This window comes from Alosa alosa, chromosome 5 (genome assembly GCF_017589495.1).
Source record: "Alosa alosa isolate M-15738 ecotype Scorff River chromosome 5, AALO_Geno_1.1, whole genome shotgun sequence".
Lineage (NCBI taxonomy): Eukaryota > Metazoa > Chordata > Actinopteri > Clupeiformes > Clupeidae > Alosa > Alosa alosa.
This window is the reverse complement of record NC_063193.1, coordinates 15,301,413-15,327,159: the sequence shown is the minus strand read 5'-3', so window position 1 is coordinate 15,327,159 and position 25,747 is coordinate 15,301,413. Positions and strand designations below refer to the sequence as shown.

General features: G+C 46.5%; 1 protein-coding gene across 1 annotated transcript in view; it reads left to right on the top strand.

Moving 5' to 3' along the window:
* Window positions 1-25,747, top strand: part of txnrd2.2 (thioredoxin reductase 2, tandem duplicate 2) — a 36,389-nt gene that overhangs the window by 9,371 nt on the left and 1,271 nt on the right. Inside the window, exons 11-17 of the mRNA XM_048242934.1 lie at window positions 994-1,168; window positions 7,373-7,509; window positions 9,083-9,178; window positions 10,296-10,388; window positions 11,578-11,649; window positions 12,293-12,390; window positions 12,807-12,931. Coding sequence (XP_048098891.1) covers window positions 994-1,168; window positions 7,373-7,509; window positions 9,083-9,178; window positions 10,296-10,388; window positions 11,578-11,649; window positions 12,293-12,390; window positions 12,807-12,930 — 795 coding nt within the window. The 3' untranslated portion in view covers window position 12,931. The remainder of the gene's footprint in view (window positions 1-993; window positions 1,169-7,372; window positions 7,510-9,082; window positions 9,179-10,295; window positions 10,389-11,577; window positions 11,650-12,292; window positions 12,391-12,806; window positions 12,932-25,747) is intronic.

Sequence of the window (25,747 nt, the reverse complement as noted above, 5' to 3'; positions counted from 1 at the left end):
ATTATGTGTGGTTAATGACACTGAAAGCCTTGCCCCTTTGGCAGCCATTATGTTCATGACTTGGTGTTCTAATTGCCAGTGTTGACAGAACATGTTGTAATTTTGACTGCCATAGTTCATTTTGTAAATGAACTGAAAAATTGAATCAATGAAATTATGATTGTTTAGCACAAGAGAAATGAGAAATGTCCCATTTATCTCAGTTGACTGCTGGAGCACTAGTTTGCCTGTTTGGATGTTTGTTATATATTACTATTCTACTTACATTTTGCTGCTGGGAAACTGTGGATAGAGAGGATACAGAGGAAAATGCTTAGTGTTTGGATGTGTCAGTGTTCGGTTAAAACCGGGCTATATAGGAATCATACTGTTATGTTATATATATATATATATATATATATATATATATATATATATATATATATATATATATATATACTGTGTACTATTACATATGATTTAATTTCACAATGACTGATTTGTGTATCAGGACATGATAACACGTAAAATAACACGGAAGCACCTGCTGACAAGTTTAATCAATGATCTTGCTTGCAGACAAAATGTTTGTCCTTTGACGTGTGTGTGCATGCATCTCTGTGTGTGTGTGTGTTCTTCTCACATTACACCTGTGTGTGTGTGTGTGTGTGTGTTTGCCACTGCCTGCAGCAGCGTCAGAAAAGTTGACTTGTGTCAGACACTTGTGAGGTGACTCACCACACTCAGGCTAGCAGCCCGTCTGGCAATAACAGGAAGACCGACTTGGCCAGACTTGTGTTTTCTAACTCTGTATTTTTCTTCTTCATTAATAATAAAGGTCTCACTGGTAATTTCCACTCTACAGTGTAGGTGTACAATTGTCTGTAACGCAATTTTAAAATCATGCTTATGTAAGTGCTGTTTGTAGAGTTGCTCTGGCTTATTGCTGGGGGAAAAAATGTATTGTTTAAGAGATTTATTTAGGAGATTTATTGTCATTGTTCACTTTTTTAGCAAATGGCCGGACTGGTGACTGACTATATGGAGGCCTATGGCACCAAGTTTGCCTGGAAGTGTGCCCCTAAGAAGGTGGAGAAGCTGACCTCTGGGGGTCTCCAGGTGACCTGGACGAATACCTTCACGAAGAAGGACGAGACCGACACCTTCGACTCAGTACTCTGGGCTGTGGGTGAGTCGTCTGAGAGAGGACAGTCATTGTTGTGTCTCAAGAAACATGTCAACAAGCAACACCAGTCACTGCAGTCTTTCTTTAAGTAAACAAAATCTCCTGATTGCTTAGGGCAACAGGCTGCTGTTTGTAGCTTTTGGGAAGGAAGAATAGTTTTTATTTGTGATCTGTATATATTTGAGTTTTAAAGTGGATCTTTAGTGGGTAGGTTTTATAGACGATACATTCTTTGTGCTTTTCAATTGTCTGGCGGACAGTGCACGATCTTCATCCAAGGCAAAAGTGGTCAGTGAGACTCATGAGACTAGCACGTACAATGGAGTAATCAGTCATGAGGGCCATTTCCTGTTCTGAGTCGTCCGCTGCTCACACTTATCAATTTTACCATTTGGCAGATTTCACCTATCCACTCTGAAGCGCTCAGATCTACTTTCACAGGCACCCTGAGACAAAGCATCATAAATTGAATCACATCACTGAGCTTATAAGGTCCTTCACTTTTTCATACATACACACACACACACACACACACACCGACACACCTCACAGCCGTTGCTCCTCACTGTCACACACTGTACTGAGTAGCGCCGCGTCAGCAGACTGGGGACACTCAGGCCCCCGAAAACAAGGCAATAAAGTGGGGGCGGCGCAGGCACCAGGGGAGGGCTAAATCAGCGCAGCCGCCCCGCTCCAGGATGTGCCAAGGGCCACGGGTCGCCGCGTTCCCTCCTTTGTTCTCCCGCCCTGCGGCCCTTCCTGCCCCGTGCCAGGCCTGCGGAAAAACACCCGCCGCCGACTGGGGACCATGTCATATTCACTCGTTTTTTTGTTTTTTTCTCCTCATATTTCTTTTTTGTGCTCTTTCTTTTCTTTTCTTTTCTTTTCTCGTGCCATTGGAGACAGATGCGTGTCTGCTCTCCCGCTCGCGTCGCTCACTCAGTCCATCTCTCATTCGTTTCTCTGGTTTCATTCCGTTTGGGGCAGGACAATGGGGGTGTGGGGGGGTTGAATATCCCACGTATCCGCCAGCCAGCACTCCAGTGACAGTTTATTTATTTCTAGATGGTCCCAAAGTCTTGCTGATTTCCTCTTAAAAAAATGGCACATGGACCATTGCTCAGATTTCCCACCGTAACTTTGTGAGCCCTGTGTGTGTTTCTCTCCAACTCTGTGTGTGTGTGTGTAGCTATGGATTTCTATTTTATGGAAAACCATGCGGATTCCATTAGCTCCACATATGTGTCTTCCCTCTTGGAGGTCCATTAGTTATTAGCATCCTTTCCCACACATTCATTATCATGTCCACAAGATGTTTCATTGCTAGACTAGCCACAGACACTTCAGTTCTTTTATCTGTTCCCCACCATCATTCTACATAATGGAGCAATGTGCATGTTGTGAGTGTATTGAAAGTCTTTTTTAATTTAAAAAATAGTGTTATTCTGATATTCTTATTTGTCCTTAGTTCATTTATTAGTAAGTTAGGAGTATTAGTGCTCTGGGCCAGTATTCACAAAGAATATTAAGGCTAAAGTAGCTCCCAACTGGCGAATTTAGGAGCAACTCCTAAAAATAATGGCCGTGTCACTCGTACCTTTAGGACTTTTTTTGACTAAGAGTAATTCACAAGGCATTTTAGACCTAAAAGTAGCACCTAAGTCTGTGACCGCTTAAAAGAAGGAATAATTGTGCATTGTAACTAAGTGATGCAATAACGCCACCAACAACAACCAAAACCATTCATTGTCAACATGAAAACAAAAAGTAACGTTTCATTGTAAATCAAATTGTTAGATTGTTTCTCCTATTTACAAATGTAGGCTACGTGTCTTCATAAAGATTATGTCAAACATGTTGCAAAGATAATGCATCAATCCGTAGTGTATTTCATTATGCTACTAGGCTACTCTTTATTCATTTGGGCTATTTAGCATAATCTTCTATCCTCGCGGTACTTCTGTAGCGCACGCATTCTCACCAGCAAAGACCTGTCACCTGTCACTTATCGTTGTAGGGGAGGTTTTTGGCATTCCTGCGTTATAATCATCAGCCAGTCAAGGTGGTCACTTCGATCAAGCTTGTGCATGAGTAATGACGTCAACCATAGCAATGAAGACTCACTCTTAGTTTAGGAGTTGTCATTTTTCCTTACTAAGAGTAGGCCTGAGAGAGCCTGACGAGCCAGACCCACATTAAAATGTAGGGTCTGGGCACTCACCGTTCGCAGTGCTCAGTCCAAGGGGCGGGATAATCAGTTGTCTTTCAAATTCCCTCTGCACACAATAGGACAGCGCTATGAGTCCCATGCGTTTTCCCACCAGCGGAGCTAGTTCGCTAGTTCAAACTTTCCAACTTAAAAAAAGCTTAACTCGTGTCAGACTGTTCGCCAACAGCAACATCCATCTTCTTTGTTTTCAAGTATCAGGGAATTCAAGCCAAACCGTTGCAACTCATCATTATGTTAAGCCCGCCTAACGACTTTATACACGATGTGATTGGCCTGATAGAAGTTTAATTTTTTGAGCTCACAAGCCAATGGAGAGTTGCTAGACTAGCCCTGGCAGCAACCGCTAGGGTGCGTCTAGATTTCTAGGCTAGGCCTGAGAGGCTTTGTGAATAACTTTTAAGAGAAAACTCCTAGCTAAAATCTTTTAGTGCGATTTTAGGTGTACTCAGTGGTAAGATAAAATACTTTGTGAATACGGGCCCTGATGCTTGAACTGAACAGTGTAGGTACTGCGTATTACAGTTGCCATAATGTGCAGTGTAAATTGGAAATCGTTTTGGAAATGCCTACTGTAAACTACCCATCCGCGTGTGAGGCATGTGGTCCGTCGGAGGCCATCTGTGTCTGTCTATGCCATCTGTGTCTGTCTATGCTATAGGCTCGACATGATGTGTTGTCTTTCTGCATTGATGAGCGGATGCTCCACTTCCCCACTGCCGACCCCGACACACTGGGGGTCAGACGGTGGGCAGGCCCCTCAGCGGGGGTACGAAAGGGGCCCCCGTCGCTCATTACAGGGGCCCCGTCCGTGGCCAACGGACCCCTGCCACAGGGCTCGTCCCGGCCCTGGGCATCATCGCAAACACCCAGAGGAGCCTCTCTGCCCTTCCGCGTGGCCCATCCTTCCTCCCGCGGCCCGTCCCTCCAGCGCTGCAATCCTTCCTCTGGGCTGCACCCTGGTCCAGGTGCTCCTGCTGTTTGCGGCGGGGGAAGCTCACATTTCCTCTGTCTTCACGTGCCTCTCTGTGTGCACTCACATTATTTGTCTTTCCCATGGAATGCTGTCATTTTGTTTTTTTTCTCTCTCTCTCTCTTTTCAACCAGACAGACAGAAAGTGGAGTTCTGAATGGTGTTATACTGTACCTGCCTTCATGCTGAGTACATCTATATCAGACTCTAGTATAAATAGTCAAAGAAAAATAACATTTTTTTTTTTTCATATATGGTCACACCCTCAAATTATGCTCATTACAGAGAAAGCGCTTCGCGTAAATGACGTGCCGTGTTGCCAATGCTTTAGTAGGGCTTTTAAAACAATAGCACAAGTCAGATACTGTACAGTCCATCAAGCAAAAACAAACCACTTTTTCGCTCTAGTTTACCAGTGGGCGTCTGGAATGTTACACGACAACAATTTCTTTTAAACGCTACAGCCAGAAATAGATGGTTTTTTCCCCGTCTCTGCCCCACCACTCATGCAGGAACGAGCTTTGGTCACGTACTGCTGCGCCCGCTCCCTCGTTTTGGTCTCGGGGCTTTCGCTTTCCTCTTCGTCGTCCTTGCTCAGATGATAAGGTCTCGTTTAGAGGCCCGCCAAAAAAGCGGAGATTGCCGTTGCCGCTAATTAGCTGGCTGGACCTTGAGATTTCCCCCTCGCCTGCTTGCCCACAACAAGGCTTTGTTCTCGGTCTCGGGCTATGCGGGCTGCCCATGGGCTGGCATTGCCCATCAGTGCGTGGGGGTGTGGGTGTGTGTGTCGCCCGTCTGGGATGAATGGGCTTATCTCTAGGCCTCCGTGGGCTGCTGTTGTGTCCTCAGCTCACAATGGACGGCACGGCACGGTAGAGGCTGCCAGACAGGCCAGTGGGCCGGAAGCAGTCACAAGAGGAATGCAGCGAAGGCCACTGCGAAGGCTCCTCAGAAGGCACCAGGACTCTCCCCTCGACTCCGAAGTAGTGAGCTTTACAGGCGTTGCTATGGCTCATCCAGTCAGAACTTTTGAGATGGGCTCAACTGGTGAGAGACTTTGGTCTGAAGGAAAAAGTGCAGGAAATTGCTGCTGGTGACCTTATGTCAGCCAAGTAAACTCCAACAGCCTCCATTCGGCTATTGACCGCTGCCTGCGGCTTATCTACGCTTTCAAAAAGCCCTCAGGTCAGTCATTGATCAGAGGGAATTTCACTTTGATTTAACAATGTGCAGTCCAGCACTTACTCTGAAGTCGAGCACTTGGCACTGTGATTGAACTGCCTTATCAGTGCTGGTTTGCTATCCTCAGATGCTCCATCCAGCCCTAATTGAAATGCTGTGTGGCATTGGTCTACTGCATCAGTAGCGCAATCGAGCGCATTCCTGTGGGCGATCACCAGGATTTCTGTTGCTGGCGGAATGTAAAGCATAAACAATGAGGTGCTTTGAGGGGAGGTAAACTGGAACATCAAGAAGCGAACACACACACACACACACACACACACACACACACACACACACACTGCTCCCACTCTGGGCTGTGCTGACCTTGGGCCACTGCATTAATGCACAAGCTACACTTGACTCCTGTGAACATGTGAAGCCAAATACTGGACTGAGAGCAGTGTGTGTGGCCGTGTGTGTAGCCCTTCTGTGTTTCAGTGCTCATGTATGTGCGTGTGTTTGTGGGAGAGTGGTGTGTCAAAGCTTTGTGTGTGAGCGCGAGGCCTGATATCACACTCGGGAGCAGCCGCCTCCACCGCCACCACTATCCTACAACACACACACACACACAATCCCGAAGGTAAGAATGCCGTGATTAGCTATGCACAGCTCGCTAAAACAGTGGCGGTCCTGTTCACTCTGTATTTTTTTTCTTGTCTCCGCTCCTCTTAACCCCCTTTTTCCAGGAAGAGCAAAGTGTTGGGGTCCCTCTGCGGGGCCAGCCCACCCCCACCACACACACACACACACACACACACACACACACACACACACACATATATACATACATACACATACACACACACACACACACACACACACACACACACACACACACACACACCTCCCCTCCTTGCTGCTCGGAGCTCGCCGCGGCCGGCCCAGTTGGAGGAAGTTGTTCCTTGGCTCCAGCCAGGAAGAGGGTCTCGGGGGTTTGTTATTCTAGTCGCCCGATAGCATCTACGTGGGTACCTCGGAGTCCTGCAGAGCAGAGCAGGACTGCAGGGTGGAGGATGTTTATTGTGGTATCCAAAAACGGAGGGGAGAAGGCTAGCTGGAGAAGAGATGGGGTGTGTGTGTGTGTGTGTGTGTGTGTGTGTGTGTGTGTGTGTGTGTGTGTGTGCTCTTTGTCATACTGTGACTGTGAGGAGAGACTGTATCTGTCTATGTTTGTACAGTATGTGTGTGTTTGATTTGTAGTTGTGTATGTTGAATAAACGAAGATTATAAGTGTGCCTGTGGTGGTGAATTACAAAGAAAAGTATATTTGTGGATAAGCAGGACATTGTACGTGTGTGTATGTGTTTGCGTGTGTCTGTGTGCGTGTGTGTGATGGCGTGTGTGTGTGTGTGTGTGTAGAGGAGCAGGAGATGGGAGACTGTTGACAGCATCACTCGTCTATTCCAGAGGAAGTGGCGGGGATGATACGGAGGCCCAGGTGGCTGATGGGATGCGTCCTGCGCCCTCCCCATTACTCATTAGCCCAGCCGCTAACAGACAGGCCTGTCCCTGCACCCCCAACACACACACACACACACACACACACACACGTTCCTCTTCTGCCAGCTGCCCCAGATGTTTGCTTTTCTAATTGCTGGATAAGATTTTAGTCCTCCATCATGAGAGAGAGAAAGAAAGATGGAGAGAGAGGCAAGCTATGCCTGTTGCCTGCCAGAGGTTTGGTATGCGTGAGGAACACTGTGCAGGATCCCTGTACCCCATAACTCTGTGTGTGTGTTTTTTATTCTTATCTACCTCTTTCTCTCCCTGACTCTATTCTCAGGCAGAGCTCCTGAGTCCCAGCTCCTTAACCTGGAGAAGGCCGGGGTGCAGCTCGACACGGAGACGGGCAAAATAGTAGTGACCCCTAACGAAGCCACGTCTGTGCCCAGCATCTACGCCATCGGCGACATCAGCCTGGTAGGTGTCAGTCACCCGACCTTGAACCCCTTCAAAACCGCAGTTTGGCATTTATTTGGTTTTCTTTTTCTGTCTTCTCCCAATTCTCATCTGTGTGTTTGGAATCAGTGGGGAGGTTGAGGTGTTTTTTTTTTTTTTTTTTTTTTTTTTTTTTTTAAGAGCGAGAGAGAAGCTCGGCCTGGCCGTTCAGTGTGGCGAGCGAAAGCTCTGTCCTGTCACTCAGCCCGGGCCAGCTGTGCTTTTGCTGGCGCACGCCACTCATCTCCGGCAGGAACGCAGCCGCACTCGGCTCAGACGGGCCCTTTGAAGAGAGGCCGGTAGCGCGTTTCAAGGAGGCTCTCATTCCTCCGCTACCTGTCAGAAAGCTCCTCATGACTTGGAGATCTATGGTATCTGTAGACTCAGCTGTTTGGCTCTTTTTTCATTCTTTCCTCATTCTTTTTCTTTTTTTTTCATCTTTTTTTTGAGAAGTGCACCTGGCAACTGCCAATAATTGGTCTGCAGGCTGGGTGGCAGGCTACTTGCTCTCTCTCTCTCTCTCTCTCTCTCTCTCTCTCTCTCTCTCTCTCTCTCTCTCTCTCTCTCTCTCTCTCATTCTCTTTCTCTCTTGCTCACTCTCTCTCTATATCTCTCTTTCTCCCAATCTCATTCTATCTCTTCCTCTTCTGCTTTTCTCTGTGATACACATAGCATCTCTCGCCCTTACGCACACAAACACCACACCGTTGCCAGAGGTGATGTTCCTGGGCAACAACAGGATGTGTGGAAGTAATCAAACAGGTTGTGATGACATTAATCATCCTCACACACACTCAGACATACACTCTCAGACATACACACACACACAAACATTCTCTCTCTCTCACACACACACACACACACACACACACACACACACACACACACACACACACACACACACACACTGCCTGAAGCTGTAGAAGGACTCCTACACCACATTGCTCCACTTTTCACCATGCCACACAGCACACACACACCACAATAGGTGTGTTATCCAACCACAGACAGACACTGGAGCATCTCCAACACCATGGCACTGTGCCATCGCTCATGTTGGTGCCAGTCACATGGTGACGTCTGTTCTGTGGAAACATGAATTCTTCTGTCTTTTAAAAAAATAAAAAATAAAGTCGGTCGATGTTTTTGCGTCTGTGAACGAGGTGTTTGGGGTTGTCTGACGCGCCGCGATCAGAGTGAGAGGTGAGGGGTGAAGGGTCGCCAGGTTTCCATTTTAGCCATTCTTTTTTGTCCCCGAAGAGTGAAGGTCAAGCTCTTAACCCACCCAGGTTGTGCTCCGAGGGAAACCTGAGCGGGAGCAGTTCTCCCAGTCTGAGCTCAGGGGCTGGCAACAGTTGAGTGGAATGAACCTACAATTACCCTACAGTTAACCCACAGTGTGTGTGTGTGTCTCTGTGTGTGTATGTGTGTGTGAGATAACATGTGTGTGCGTGCATGCGTGCGCACACATGTGTGTGTAACTGTGTGAGGAGATGAAGGTTGGTTGAGTGCAAGAGGTGAGTTTGGAGTTATTAGCGGTGTTGTGTGTTTCCAGGGCCGCCCGGAGCTGACCCCAACTGCCATTCAGGCAGGCAAGCTGCTGGCCCGCCGCCTCGCCGGGGTCTCCAAGGAGCTCATGAACTACCACAATGTGAGTTCCAAAAGCCACACACACACACACACACACACACACACACACACACACACACACACACACTCATACTCATCTTCACAGACAACACCTCTTCCTTGGCCTAACTATCTGCCTGCAGAAGTCTTCATACACTCATCCAAGACTGGAGGGTGGAAACAGCTGTTGTTTTGTCAATTATCAAAATTAGGTCTGAAGTCCATGATTGTAATTATGATATGCCTAGATGCTTACCCAGTGTTCAAGTTCTCAGCTTGTATTAATAGAAGTTCTTCTCTCCTCTTCTCTCCTCTTCTCTCCTCTTCTCTCCTCTTCTCTCTTCTCTTCTCTCCTCTTCTCCGCTCTTCTCTCTTCTCTTCTCTTATCTTCTCTTATCTTCTCTTCTCTTCTCTTCTCTCCTCTTCTCTCTTCTCTTCTCTTCTCTTCTCTTCTCTTCACTATTTTCCCCATTGTCTCCTTCATTCTCTGCTCCCCTGCTTTTCTGAGGGTTACATTTAATTCCCTCCACAGAATTAATGGAGGCTTCTGTAATTAGATGTTGTCTTTCAGCCATCAGCCTGCCATGCCTAATACAACCAGCCACATTATTTAATTGAGCCCCTATTTTTGTTGGCAGTTTTTGGGTTGTGGTGTTTATCTGCCTGGTGGAGCTTTGACACTGTGTGTGTGTGTGTGTGTGTGTGTCTGTGTGTGTGTGTGTGTGTGTGTGTGTGTGTGTGTGTGTGCTGCCAGTCTGTCTCTAATGCGGCACACAAAAGCTGTGTGTAATTAAAGTGGAGCGCCTGCCAACACTCCTTTGTGTGAGCATGTAAGCATGTCAGCAGCGCTGTAATACTCCTCAGCTGTAACACTGTCATATCACTCACTGTTGACTGAGCTCTGTTTGCTGACCCTGCTGAGGGGGATAATTGTTTGCTTGTGTGTGTGTGTGTGTGTTTTTGTGTTTGTGTTTGTGTGTGTGTGTGTGTGTGTGTGTGTGTGTGATTGTGCTTTAACATGTGATTTTACATCGGTCTGTGCAGTCATGTGACTGATTTATGTTTTTATCTTTGTTTGTACGTGTGTATATCTGTATGTTTATGACTGGTGGTGTGTGTGTGTGTGCGTGTGTGCATAGGTGGCCACCGCTGTGTTTACTCCTCTGGAGTATAGCTGTGTTGGCTTGTCTGAAGAGGAGGCCGAGCAGAAGTATGGGAAGGACTCCATTGAGGTACGGATGACCACAGAGCAGCGCATATGCTCACTCACCCTATGGCATGTCCACTCAGTTTGCCAGACTTCATTATTATGTTATAAACTCTTAGTTCCTAGCTTATTTGCTTATTTAAATTATTAATTTATTTGCTTATCCGTTTCACTTTCTGTTTGATTGGTCCATCGATTCGAGAGAAATGGTCAATATGTTGGCAAACAGTATGTTTGATTTTGCTTGTTGTCTCTTTTATTGCAGGTGATGTACAGTAAACAACATCAATGAAAGAAACTAAACTAACAGGCACTAGACATAACTCTGACCTGTCTGCGTGACCGCATGTGTATTAATGATAACACGGTCAGGCACACATAATTGCTGTTGTTGGTATCCATGTGGTCAGGAAATCTTGTGAAAAAACACAGTATTCATTTGTGAGTGGAAGTTGTGACGTGACATATTTTGCGTTGAGTGTGTATGCATTTACTTGTGTGTGTGTGTGCACTTGTTTGCGCCACTGTTGTTTTTCTTTGGTGTTGTGTACGGGCGCGTCTCTCTCCCTCTCTCTTCCTGAGACACCTGCGCCACACACACCTTAACCTGTTTGACGTGCGGTGTGGCTGGCGGCCGTGATTGATGGGCGTGCAGGAGGTTTGACTGAGGCGTGTAACGCCCGACGACAGACAGCCCCACCATCAAACGCTGTGGCTCACAGACAGCCACTCATTGGCTCTGACAGCTGCTCGTCCACCACCAACTTGTGTCGGCACGCTCGCTTCCATCTCTCTCTCTTTCTCTTTCTCTCTCTCTGTCTTTCCCTCTCTTTCTCTCTCTCTCTCTCTATCTATCTATCTATCTATCTCTCCCTCTTCTCTTTTCTCTCCTTCACTCACTCTTTCCATTTTCCTCTCTCCATCTATTTTTGCTCTACATTTTTCTCTTTCTTTCTTTCTTTCTTTCTTTCTTTCTTTCTTTCTTTCTTTCTTTTCGGTTTGCCGTGGTAGACCTGACAGGGCCAGACACCACTCTGAGCGCTAACTGCTCTCTCCAACACACCTGCAGTCCCCCTCCAGCCAGACCCATTACCGTTACGGATGTGGATGCGGATGCGCCCTAATGCGGCGGTTTTCCCTGAAGAGACAGCGGATGTGTGCAATTGGCCCAGGGACAGTGTAAGGTTCTCACCTCCGCTTCTCTTTCTGGACAGGTGTTCCATGCGTTCTACAAGCCACTGGAGTTCACTGTGGCAGAGCGAGATGCCAGTCAGTGTTACATCAAGGTTAGACACCTTCAAAACCACTTCAGGATCCAACACTTGCTACATGTCATGAACAATGATACAATCATATCTTTGTGCACGCGATCTGTACATGTACTACAGTATATAAAGTGTTGTTTATGTTTTCTGCCACACTCTGCAGCACATCTAGCTTGTACTCCACTGGACTAAACCTTATTCTAACTTATTCATAGTCTAAACCATTGTGGATCAATATGATGTCATACATTATGTACAGTATATATATTTCTACGGTTACACTTTACTTGACAGTATCGATATAAGAGTGACATGACACTGTCACAAATGTGTCATAAACAAGTCAGAAACATTTATGACATAATGCTTCTGTTATTAAGTGACATTCGGTTTTTGTCATAACAGGTTAGGATTAGGGTTAGAGGTTAGGGTTAGGGCTAGGGTTCATGTGTCAGGACATGTCATGATGTTCATGACAGTGTCATGCCGCTCATGACGGTGTCATGCCGCTCTTATGTTGATACTGTCAAGTAAAGTGTTACCATTCCTACTGTATAGAAATTATGGGAGAGAAAAAAAAAAAATCACTGAGTGTCTCTCTCTTTAATTCTTTCTCTCTCTCTCTCTCTCTCTCTCTCTCTCTCTATCAATGTTCTCTCCTCAGGCGGTGTGTTTGCGTGAAGGAGACCAGCGCATACTGGGCCTGCACTTCACTGGCCCCAACGCTGGAGAGGTCATCCAGGGCTTTGCCTTGGGCTTCCAGTGAGTCCACCATGTGTGGTGTCTTTGCTGCAGCAGAAAACTAGAACCCATGAGCTCCATGTGCTCTGGGAGTCAAAGCCGTTCCTTTAGTTTGAACCCATCCCCCTTTACATTACAGGAGCAACGGCTCCCTTGTTGTCCCACACTATGGCTTTCATAGATAATTAAAGAAAATTAAATGAGAATTTTTAAATATATATATTTTCAAAATCTCATTAGGTACAGATGTGACTGCAGGTGGCTGAATGGATAGATTAATATCCAGTATGGCCGTCTGCACAGATAAAGAAGGGATTGAGAGAGCAAGGGGAGGTGAAGGGCTTAATTAGAGGATGAATGCTGCATTTGATTCTTCTCTTCTCTGTCCCTCTCCTTCCCTTTCTTCTCTCCCTCTCTCCTTCCCTCTGTGTGTGCAGGTGTGGAGCCACCTACACTCACCTGGTGAACACCGTGGGCATTCACCCCACCTGCGCCGAGGAGCTGACCAAGCTCAACGTCACCAAACGCTCCGGGTTGGACGCCACGGTAACGGGCTGCTGAGGTTAAGCACCCCCTCTTTGAACAGCACGAGCACACACACACACACACACACACACACACACACACACACACCAGAGCCTATCCAGTATAGAGGGGCCTGCTAGACATGCAGGCAGGGGAGAGGAGTTGAAGATTGCCAGGCCTTAGAGCCACCTCTTAGCGTTGTGTCTCTCAGCGCTCACTTCTGCTAGCCCGCTGCCCAGCCACAGGTCACTCTCCTTTCAAAACCTCTTTTAGACGTGTACTTGTCAAGGAATAGCCTGCCTGCCATCTTCCTGGGTCATGTGCTCGAGATCTACTCTTTCTGAAATGCCACTCAATCCATGAGCCACTCCAAACTCTGACCACTCGGTCATTGTGCACCACGCGGGTAGGGTGGTGGACCCTCTCCCGAGCGTTTTTTTAACGTGTGTTAAGATTATTTTATGGAGCGCTAATTGCGCACTTAGATTTTTACTTGGGGAAAATACTTGTCCAGGTTAAAGCAAACCAATCTTAGGCAGCGCGGTGGCAACAACGTAAACAAGGCCATAAATCAGGATTAAGGGGCCGCTACAGTTTGTTGAAATGAGCGCACACGAGAGTGAGGGAGAGAGAGAGAGAGAGGGAGGTAGACAGCAGCAAGGGCCCGAGCGTCTCAGAAATATATTCTGCAAATATTGTTGTTTCTCCGGCTGTACTTCCTGCCCATTAGTCTTGAAGGTGACACACGGTACCCACCCTGACACTGATGGATGAGAGAGAGGGCCGTCGCCGCGGTGACACCGCCCCCCGTTTCCCATGGACACAGACAAACACCCTGGCGAGTCCCTGCTGTCAGTCAGTGACGGGTAGACCACGGCCAGGGAGCTGGGTGGGCAGAGAGAGAAAGAGAGAGAGAGAGAAAAGAGAGAGAGAGAGAGAGAGAGAGCTTGTTTAGGTCTGTGCCCTTCCGAACCCAGTGGGGAATACGTGGGCCCTGCAATAACACATTCTGTCAGGCCCTCTCTGTGTTAGGGCACCCAGAGCCAGAAGGCCCCTGCAACACGATCCCCTCCGCCAGGGAAGATAGAGTTCGCTGGGGTCTTTTTCTGATATGTTTTTGTTGGAGGGTTTCTCTCTTTTTCTTTTTTTGCGGGCAGTGGCAGTACCATAGTTGGCCTAAAGGTGGTGATATTGCTCTCTCTTCCTTCCTTCCTTCCTTCCTCTTTTCTCTCACCTCCCTCAGACCTCTCGCCCCCATCAGCAGATTATCGCATTACTCTGATGAAGTCTCCACAAAACCCAATCAGCGATCGGGTCACATACTTCCAGGATTAATCGCCCGGGTGCACTGCTCTGTGCTGCACCATGCGGACTGCGGACTTCTTTTTATATTTATCTTTTTTTTTTTTCCTCTCCCTCCCAGAGAAGATAAGCTCTATCAGTTGTTTATCCACACTGGCTGATAGCCCCCTGGCCCAGAGGGCAACACCCCTGAGAGGCCCCCGGGGGCCCCGACCTGTCATCCCTCCATCACAGTCGGTCCGTCCCACACTCGCTACGGGGATTCGTTATCCCTCGTCAAAGCCGAACCAGCGGCCCCCCCAATATTGAAACGCCACCCCCAAATCCGACCGCGGCCTTGCGGTATCTCTTTTAATGTGGCATTGAGGAGCTGGATTTGGGTGGAGGACAGTGAGCGGATGACTGGATGGGTGTGGGGGGGGGGGGGGGGGGTTAGGAGAGTTTGGGGATGGAGGGAGCGGAGTGGAGTGGAGTGGAGCGGGGTGGGCGAGCCTGGATGGGTTTATTTTTGTTTGAAGTCTAATCTGCCCAGGCTGATTAATGAGCCTGACGAGGGGAGTGACAGCGGCTCTGGCTGCGGCCGGGGTTGGTGGTTGAGGGTCGAGGGCTACCAGGTTTATTTGTACCTGGGGCTGAGGGCGAGAGGGAGCGCTCGGAGGGAGCGGGGGGGCGGGTGGGAGAGGGTGGGTGGGTGATGGTGGCTAGGGATGCCTGGATGTGTGTGCTCTGTTCAGGGATGGGGTGCTGACGGAGAGACCCTGACCTCCAGCCCCGCGCCAACAGCTTGACTCTATCAGCCGGACTCGCAAAGCGCACAAACACTTAAACGCTGCCGGGGATGGCCTGGGACTGGCCCGCACTCACACACACTCACATGCACGTGCACACACACACATACACATACACATGCACGTGCACACACACACATACACATACACATACACATACACACGCACACACACACACACACACACACACACACACACACACATACATACACATACGTACACTTGCACACACACACACTCACACACTCACACACACACACACACACACACACACACACACACACACACACACACACACACACACACAGTCCACAACATGGTGGCTTGTTTGCCCAGCGTAAATGAATCCGCGCCTGGGCTTAGGAGGGATCCCTCAGGAGATCTGAGATGGCAGTCAGTTACCACGCCATGAGGGGGATCCCCCCCCCTCTGGCCGCTCTCCGCTGGACCCACGCCTCACCACCACACGCACACACGCACACGCGCACACGCACACGCGCACACACACACACACACACACACATGCACGCACACACCACCTATTAGTCTCTGTCACTGTGTCCGATGCTGTTTACAGTCTCCCACAGACTGACTTGGAGCTTTAAGGGCTTCTCAAGAGCAATATCTCGTCGGGAAAACAAGCGTTGTCATTGTTACTGAATATGGCATGTGTGTGATGAATGGTGTTTATGGACAGAGCTCAGGAGCGTCGGCGGGTCAGTCCCAGCCCGGTAAACAAGGCGGCCGGTGGGGTCAGGGTTCAGCTTTCCAGGGGCCAGCTAATGAGGACTTGCTCGAAAACCCGAACCCGGGCAGAGCAAGTCTGATGTCAACCTGGTCTCCAACCTTCATTTATTTTGTAAATAGAGAAGCGTATTTGTCATAAAGCTTTGTACACAGTGTAAGTGTTAAATTAATAAAATATTCTAGCACTGTATTTTGATGTGTCTGTGTGCGTGTTGATGTTTGTGCAGTATTTTGTGCAGTATTTAACTTTGTCTGTGTGAATATACACATCTGTGTGTGATAACAAGCTTTGATTATGTATGTGTCAGGTTTTGGACAGCTCAACTCGAAACTCTGAATTAGGACTAAATATGTGTTGTCATATGTGTGTGTGTGTGTGTGTAGGTGTGTGTATTTGCGTACGTGTGTGTTGGGTCAGGTCTCCAGAGCAGAGCATGCTCAGTGGGGGGGTGGGCCATCACTGACCTCCTTGTCTCCACTGACAGGGCTCCTCTGCATTGCAGACCTGTCACTCAAGCTCGTGCACCAACAATGGCTGAAATTCCTCTCTGTTTGTTTGGTTAAGGACGGGGCTCTCACAAACGCAGAAACCCCTTTAAGCAACTTCACCCCTAAAAACACTGGACTCCACTCTGCAGCTCTGTTCCACGCACAAAAGGGGGTGAAGTCTCCCAGACCAAGTCAAAGAGAGCAGACCTGTTTGGCAGCATCAGGCTTTTAGACCCGTCTTTTTTTTTCCTTCAATCTCTCTCTCCCTCTCTCTCTCGCTCTCTCTCTTTCGCTTCTTCTTATTCTTCGTCTCTGCCCTAAAATGGAACAAATGTGGCTAAATCCACCTTGAAACGCACTTAGCAGAACATGTCAACATGTCAAGGTGCGTTCTAGCGATATTCCGTGGCCTAATCCCAGCCCATTGAAAACTGACAGTCCGGCTCAAGGCCTATATTTACAGCGCCATTGTGGCTTCAGTCTGCCAGGCCTCCCAGAAACGCAGGGGCAAGATGGGACGCACGCTTGGTTACACAGACCCGGCGTTTGTGTCCAAAAAGCTCAGGGAGGAGTTACACATATCTGCCTTCAGTGTCTTGTGTAAACATTTGCAAAAAGAGAGAAGAAAGTGATGCTCGCATCAGCAAAAAAAAAAAAAGAGAACAAGGACGAGACCAGTCGAGGATTAGCTCGGCGAAATGAATAGGGGCCAATTATGGTGCGGCTGCCGGGCCCTGAGCGACTTCTTCAGAACTGTCACGGTGAGATGCCTGCAGGGCCTCTGCCGGGCCTGGGAAGGGTGGGGTCCTGGGGAGAAACACCAGGGAGGAGGAGGTGTGGGTGGTGAGTGGAGGCTGGTTAACCAATGAAGCAAGACGGTTTGACTCAAACAGTCTGGTGTTTTGTGGTCGCTGAACCAGCAGTGCTCTTGCTATTGAGGAGTCCTGCTATTTCTTGTTACGTCATTGTAATATTGAACATTTGCATGTTATCCAACCAGTTTCAGTCTTTTTAATGCTTGCTTTGCATTAGTGTGAGCTGTCAGCCACAAGATTTCAATGCACACTGTAGTAATGTAGACAAAGTTTAAATCTTATATTGTTATTATTACAGCTTTAGTCGTATTGCATAATATTGTTGTGTATTTGCATTGCATAACTATGATCTAATGTTTTTTAATGCACACTGTGGTGATGCAGACAGAAGGAGGGGTTGAAGCTATACTTTGCTGTTTGATACGACTGTGCAGTATGGCCATTGTTACATGAGCTAATATCCATTTGATTTAATCCATGGAAGTGACTGCATCACTGTCCTGCATTTGGGAAAACTGCTGACAATTCCTTGGTGCAAGCTCAGAATTTGAGTTTGAGAATTTGACTAATGACCAATGGGGTCTGGCCCTTGGACTCTTGAGGCCTAAAATGATCGCAGGGCCACCCTGAGGTCAAAGAGTGGGAAGTGGGCTTATCAGCAACAGATAAGAGGAGATACTGGACCTGTAATTCAGAGCATATGGTCTGCACGGGCCATTATCTTATAGAGCTGGGCTTCTGTGAGAAAATCAGCAGGCCAATGGAGGAGGACTTCTGGTTGTGAGGATTGGCTGTCTAGGCTGAACTTCTGAAAGCATTGTGCTACAGCCAAGAGAGAGGATGTTAAAAATGATGGCCTTGCTTTAAGTATCGTTGTAGCATAATGATGAGCTCATAAAACACAGTGCTGGATGGTTGCTGTGCTTATCTGTTGACATGCTGTCAATGAGGATGCAGTGACTCTTCAGAAGTAAAAGCGGAGTTTGTTTTATGAAGCTGTTTAATGTGTACTACTCAATTTAGAGGTAATGGCCTCTCCCTCCAAAAAAACGACCATCTTATTGCCATTTCAAATGCCACACACCTTCCTGTGTAACTCACAGGGCTCCTTCTTTAGACTGGCAGAAATGAAAACAGCGTCTTATCCTCAAGTCTCACCTTGGATGCCCAGACACAAACAGCTATTTATATAGTGACACAAATCATGCTGTCAGACGAGGCCACACAGGACGCTAAGTTCTTCCTCATTACATTAGCCATGATTAACCAGATCATAATGACTCAATACCTTAGCGGGTGTTTTGGGTTAAGCAAGACACCAACAAAACATTTCTTAAGAAGATCAAGTCTATGCAAATTCATTTGATATAGTTGATGTTTTGTCCTATTTTGTTTTGGGTTGTTTTTATTAATTGTTCTTAGCAAAGGTTTGTTATTATTTTAGTTTAGTTTAGTATTATTTTAGTAACACTTACCAACCACAAAACCAAAACCCTTTAAAACAGATCCCTATGTACAAAACAAAGGATTCTCACGAACATGCAAAGTAAAGGCAAGGGCCATAATCTTGATGATGATAACCATCTTACACTGACAACATTGAAATGTTTTTTTTTTTTTACACAATCATAAACCTCATCCTATCTTTTGAAAATGCTGAGGAAAAGCACACTGCTTTCTCGTGTAGACAAGGTGTTAATCCAGCATGCTCTATTTCCTCTCTTGTTCCTAAATGTTTAACAAAGACCAGAGGCCTTGGAAGCCAACACCACTACAGATTCACCTATTTGGCTAGGACCTTTTTTTCACGTTTCAGACTGCATGCTATTGGGGGGGCTGTTTCATGAAGCTGAGAGACTGCATGTTAGGACGGACTCCGTTGTGCGTGTTGAGAGTGATTAATGTTTCCTGTTTAGTGAGCCAGTACCAAGCACTGTATGTGTTGGAGTAAATTCAAAGGAAGAAAAACGTCACGCAGTGTGAGTTTGTGTGCGCATTTGTGTGCATGTCTACAGTATGTGTCCAAACATATGCTTTCTTAGATTCAAATCAGACTCGTAACCTGCTTGTCTTGTTTGTAGCTGCTCATTGGATGGTGATTTATGTCTTTGTTGTGGCCGTCTGCTCTCACAGAGATCACAGGAAGGGACGCCTCGCCAAGTATCAGTGATATATAGAGTTTGAAATGGAACACTAAAACACTAGCCTTCACTTAAACGTCTCAATGCTGCTCCTCCTTGATACCATTTTAAGCATGTAGAACCAAAATGGCAGGGTCAAGAACTCAAGAACCGTTCTATGCACACACAGCGATGTTTGTACAGCACTACATGCGGTAATTATCATGGCCCCAGCTCTTTATGTCGTATGCATGACAATTCAGGCCCATGTTGGATGGGTGATCATTATGTGGTAGAGCTCAAAGCAAAAGACGACCACTGCACTGAGACAAATGCGTATGTATCAAGAAAGAAAACATGACATTACAGATACTGTCAGGTTCCCACATATCCTGCATGTGAGTATGGCGAACAATTGTCCTTGACTTTGTCCATATGTGATCTTGACTGCATGAAAAGTGCAAGAGTGTTTCAAAGAGGACCTGATAAGAGGTAGTTCTTCTGACGCACAGCTCCTGGGAGGAACTCTTCCCAAGGAATGGCGCGACTATCCTCTCCCCCTCACACCACACCAGCCCGATCCAACAGTCCATCCACACCTTCTCTGAGTTCACTCCGCTCTCACCACGACCCTATCTTAAAGCCTCCCAAGAAAAACAACCGCGGAGATACTGTACCTGAATGCTCCAAATTTCAACACAGGCCTCTCACCCTTTCCATACGCATGTACATTCTTAGACTTGAAATGCCCCCCCACCATTATTTGAACCTGGGGCTCTTGCCAAACGTGCCTGTTGAGTGTGAGTCTGTACATTTTTGTGCTGGTGTCACTGTCTGTGCCATGGTGATGTCTCTACTCACACCTGCTGCTGCTAACACAGATGTTGTTGGTGGAGCTGATCTGTGCTGACTTGTGCTGTGCTGCTGAGATTTGCTTTGCCGGTGCTATGACAGAAGGGTCCAAGCCTCATTCTAATGCTGTTGAGTGCACACATTTGGCCATGAAAAACAATTTTCATCGGATTCACCCACAACCTTGAAATGCCTTAACACTTTAAAGTTGACTTGCTAAGGATAAATAGTGGTGTGCAAGGATTTGCTCGCAGTGTTGGCAGACAGAACGAAGTGCACACTTGAAACATTTCACAATTGTCTTGGAACAGCTTTGGCACTAGACTAAAGTGTAGCTTTACTTGACAACACTAGAAGTGAGTGTGTATGTCTTGTGTGAGTGCCCATTAAACACACTGATGTTCATTACTGCATCTGGATATCCATAAATAGGCTACTTCTAAACTCTAATTTAACATATTACAGTGGACACAACACATAACATTTTTCAAAAATGACCTTAACAGATTTATTTTACTGAACATTGATGACTTTAAAAAACAAAAACAAAAAAAAACAACAACATTATATGCATTCAAACACCACTTTGATCAGCTGTTCACAGTAATGCATCTTATTTCTTTATTCAGACCCAAGATCTGTTACCTTCCCTGGACAGTCTCTGATCACTCAGGTAACAGTCAGACTTTTGCTACTTAGCTAAGCACCTTCCCAATTTAGTGATGAGCTGTAAGGTGAGCAGAGTGTCCCCGTGCTAGGGGAGAGTGTGGGAGCGCTGGCGTTTCCTTCTCGCGTACTCCAGTCTGAGGGGGCACAATGGCGTCTGTCCCCTTCTCCACCCCTCCCAGACCCTGGGAGACCATAGTTGTCTCAGCCTGGCATTGTGCTTCAACGTGGGTAAGCTGAGAGGCTACCAATAATTCATGAGGGCACTGGGGATGGCACCTGACCAGGCCGGCACTGAAGACCATTTTTCACACCCCCTGCTGAGGGCTCACGATCCCACCAAGTCCATTTGCCATAATTGACTTACCCGGATGCCATCACCCACCTGCAAACCCATCTCATCACTGGTCTGATAGGGAAAAAAAATTGATTAGATTAGGTCAATGCTACATTGTACTGCTAAATTACTATGAGGCACAAAGGGGTTATTTTGAGTTTTAAGTCTTTAAAAGCCCAGATGCCCATGTCAAACCAAGATGTCTTCATGCCAAATTCCCATGTATTTTAACAAACACCTGTGGAATTGTATGCTTTATTGTTTCATTTTAGGACTACTAGGGAAAGGCACTCAGTAGCCATCACCCAGCTTAATCCAGGGCCCCCAAAGAGGTTTAAAATGCTCTGGTTTCATCTAATCTTTTTGCCTGTGCTCAGTCGAGCCTGAACCTCCCCTTTTCTATGATAGGAATGGACAAATAAAGGTTTCTCCTGCTTTATGAAAGAACACTGTGTGCGTTGTGGATTAGACCTTTCTTTCCCCCCTCTCAGTTCTCTATTAGCTAAGGGGGGAAATGAACGATCGTCTGTGTGCAGTAGGTTTGTATTAGCCTGTAAGGATGTTTAGAGAGTTAAATATATATTTGAAGCACAAAATGAAAAATAACGCTACGGCCTATAGTACCTTATGAAAAGAACTATAGTAGCCTAATACTGATTTAGCGTTTTGCTAAACGCTTTTTTTTTATTTTTTTTATTAAAGAACTATACTCTATAGGCCTAATGTTATTTTTTCCTTTATATTAGGCCTGATTTCTATAGCCTAGGCCTTGTTCTATAGTAGGCCTAGTCTATTTCTGTGATGTTTTAATACCCCTATAATATCCGTGTCTCCTAGTGTTCGTACAGTACAGTCTTATAATAGGCTACTTCTATGTCCAAAAATACTGTAATATTCCAATAATAGGCCTAGCCTACCCATCTATACCAGCCTTGCTACAACATTTTGTCCTAGGCTGTAGACTAAAATGAATCCCTATAGCCTATTTCTTTTTCGTAATGGGTCGTTAGACTGTCAAAATGCGCAACTCTCTCTAAGGTTTCATCCAAAAAATCTTGAGATGCTCCTTCAGCAAGATGCGAATTTCTGGATACTCAGATTACTCCATAGGCTGCTCCGTGTGTGTGAGTGAACTTGAAAAAAAAAAATCAGGCACCGCTATGGGCAGCCCTAGAAACTCTCGGGTCTTTCAAGTTCAACGGCGCATGTTTTTCTTCACGGGTCTTCCATTCAGGTATAGTTTCCAGCTTATGCTGTGTTATATTAGCTTCTGAAAGGTCCGTCTGTAGTTTGATTATGTAAAGTCACAATTGGCAAATATTTGTGCTTATTCCTTTTCTTATCGCCTTCTTGTCAAAGCCTGTGTTTTTGTCTCTGTGTTTGTGTTCCCTGTAGTGGGATACACTTAACGTTACCGAAAGAATGTTTTGAAAGAAGTTGTGTGGAGTCCAGTAAAGTTCTGTAGTGTTTACTTCTAGTGCGATCGCGATTAAGTAGGCTAGTTTCCCAGAAGACCTTTTATGTTTGCAAAATGCTTAGTCCATCTCAGTTAATATTTGTTTTTAGAAGATAAACGTAATGCAGAAAAGTGGGGTCAGCAGTGGTCTACGTCACGATCAATACGATTAGGGTTTGCTCCATGCATTGCATTACATTTCATATGTTCTCCGCATTATTTAATGTGTCATAATTGTCGTGGTACCAAGGGTAGCCTGCCTCGGGCTGTCAAATAGTCTAGCCTCCTTCAGGTGTTTAGGTAAAGCACCAAGGAAGGAAACTGGCGTTGATGCTAACAGATAAGGGACAGGTAGGCCTACCTTTTGGTCCTCGACCATTGTTAGTAATCACCGGTAAGCCCCAGCTAGATCAGGGTTGAAGTGACAAAGTGCTCCATCAGTGAACTTCTCTGACAGACGCTCTGCATTCAGCCCTTATCTTTGGCGGCCGAACTCAGCATTCACGCCATTGACAGGAACAATACAGCCTCTTCCCCCCTCTGACAGTGTGAGTGACAGTGGGTGTTGGTGCACTTGGGTCTGACTTCACCCTCTATATCTTCCACAGGAGTGTTTTTCCAGCCTAGATTGCCAACCACCTCACCCCCTCCCCCCTTACCCGTGTTTGACTGCACAATAAAGGGTGGGAGTCCTGTGCACTTCCTACGTTGTTTATTTAACTGGCCTTTTTTTTTTATAATGGAGCACCTTTTCCATTCAGCACTTCTCTTTCCTCTGTAAGCGAATCTAAAGCCTGCTGGGTGGCTGGATTGGGGGTCCCCTGCTCACCAGAATAGTTTGAAGACGGAAAACAAAAAAGGCAGACTAATGATGTGTACGCTGTGTTGCCCCCAGTGAGGTGGAAAGGCTCCGTTTGAATGGAGAGAAGCAAAGGCCAAAACAAGATAAGAATGTTTCGATAAAGTCAGAAGAATGACTTAATCGCTTAAATATGGTTGCATGGCACAGAGGAGTAACCTAAGGGCCGGCCCTTTAGCAAGATTGTCCAAAAGAAATTCTGTGTGAGTCTGTGAGTCTATTGAATAGACTATAAGCATGTATTATTATTCCGCTATGAACAGATGCATTGTGTAATTTTTTTCTTTCCCATGCACAAATCAGGGAAAGGTATTTCTCTGATGCCGTGCTATATTATGCAGCGGCTCCACAAAGGATGAGGCACAGTCTGTGGTTTCTATGGCCACCTCTCTGTGATCTCTGTGTCTTCAGCTTATTTATGAATGGCAAAAAATGAGAGAGGGAGGAGGGAGGCTGCGCGGGCCCGGGGCAGAGGCGGCCTCACGGCTCAGGTGGGTAGCTGCCTATTACACGATACCAGCTCCGCCAAGCCAGCGAAGGAATGCGGACGGCCTATTCCCAATCTTTGAAGCCCACATTAAAATGACCGGTCTCCTCAATCCCCGTCTCATATAAGCAGCAAACCATGGGGCACAGATAGTGGCTTCGTTTGATCTGAAGGTCGCCAGCCCCTTGCCGCTGTTGAAAGATACCTGGCCAGTGAGGCTGGCCCTTATTTAATAACATGAAGGGGAAGCGAACTCTCCCTCTCATAATTAGGCCTAATTACCAAGGAGGTGTTGACAGACGGGCCGAGACGAGACAAACTGGCTTTATCCAAAGACTTAGAGTCAGATTACCAGAGCTGTCTTATCTATTACAGAGGGAGTAGAAACCTCAATCTTCTCTCTCTTCCCCTCTTTTTCTCTCTCTCTCTGTACCCTTTTCTCTCATTCCCTCTTCTGACTTGTCTTGCGGCCCATGTGATGACTTGTCATGCAGTGGCTGAAATGATGAGATTCACTGAGTCATGCTTACCCCATCACATCACAGATATGAGGGAGCTCTGACATTTAACGTTGTATTCACTGAACGAGCATATGATGTTAGATGTTATTTGTTTTGAAAAGATCATTTTCAAAAGTCATTTTCACCGTTCTTGCATCGGATGTGTGTGTCTCATTGTCTTACATTTTAGGAGGGGCTAAAAATTTTTAGCATTGCTAAGGCATCCCACCAAATGACAATTGCTGCATACACTCCAGGCTTAAGTGAATCACTTTTGTGTTGTCAAGCAGATGATCACTGTTACTTGACAAGCCTGGTATTTACTCAGGCTGTTTGTTTTGCCGCATCTTTGGCACGGCGTAGGACAATGGCAGGGTCTGCTCAGAGCGTGTGATCGACAGTGTGTCTCCGGCTTGTTTTGTTTGTCTCTTTAGGCGCATTGTTGTTTTGGCTCAGTGTTTGTGTTTGTGTGAGGAAGACCGCTCCTAGAGACTTGAGGGATGCTAGAGGAGGTGTGCATGCATGATTATAATGTTATGTGCAGACACCTCCACCCTTGTGAATGGTGCCCTCTCCCCTTCGTGTTCATTATAATCCCCTATTTCTCTTTGTGTCGGATTGACAGGAGGTGAGTAAAAAGTGTTGTGTTATAATAAAGTTTTGCCAGTTTAAGGGTGTAACCGCATAAGCTACCTGTGTGGTGTTTTAACCTACAATGGTTAGGGAATTTTTAAAATCCAAAAACTGTCGTTAGTAAAGAAAAAAGCCTCCCATGATGTCCAAAACTGGAATGAAATAGTAAGAGCAATGGTAGTGTGTAGCAATGTTGTCATGGAAGCTTGCTATTTTAGTTGTTAGCGATGTAGTTACGGTCATTGCTGCAGAGGGAGAAATTTCATTGAAATTTCCTTGAGTAAAACTATTTGCACTGATTTAGTGTCCTTCATTGCCCTATATGGGGACTGGAAAGTGGTTGTTCATGAACAGTTAGAGATCTTAATTACTACTACCAACCGCTTGTCATTCATTTGAAACCATTTTGATTGCCTTTAAGAACCTGACTCTTTATTGATCATTTTGAAGCTGCTTGAAAGGTCCACCTGTTTATTGATTATGTAAAGCAGTTGTGATTGCTTTCTCTCTCTCTTTAAGGCCCTCCATTGATTAGGGACTGTAACTCAAGCCGTTTTTTAACTGCCCGTTTACTCTGGTCGCCTGTCTCTGGGCCGCCTGATTGGGATCTGATGGTCACGGCTGCTGGAGGTTGGACAGCCATTCATTTGGCCCTGGGGGCTTTTGTGACAGTGACTGCCGCTATAATGGGGTGGACGGAGAGCGGGAGAGAGGACACAGCGTGACTGCGCTCTTTGTGAGGGGTCAGACTGAGAGGGCAGCACGGTTCCAGTCTCTTAATTAGGCAGGTAGGGCAGCGGGG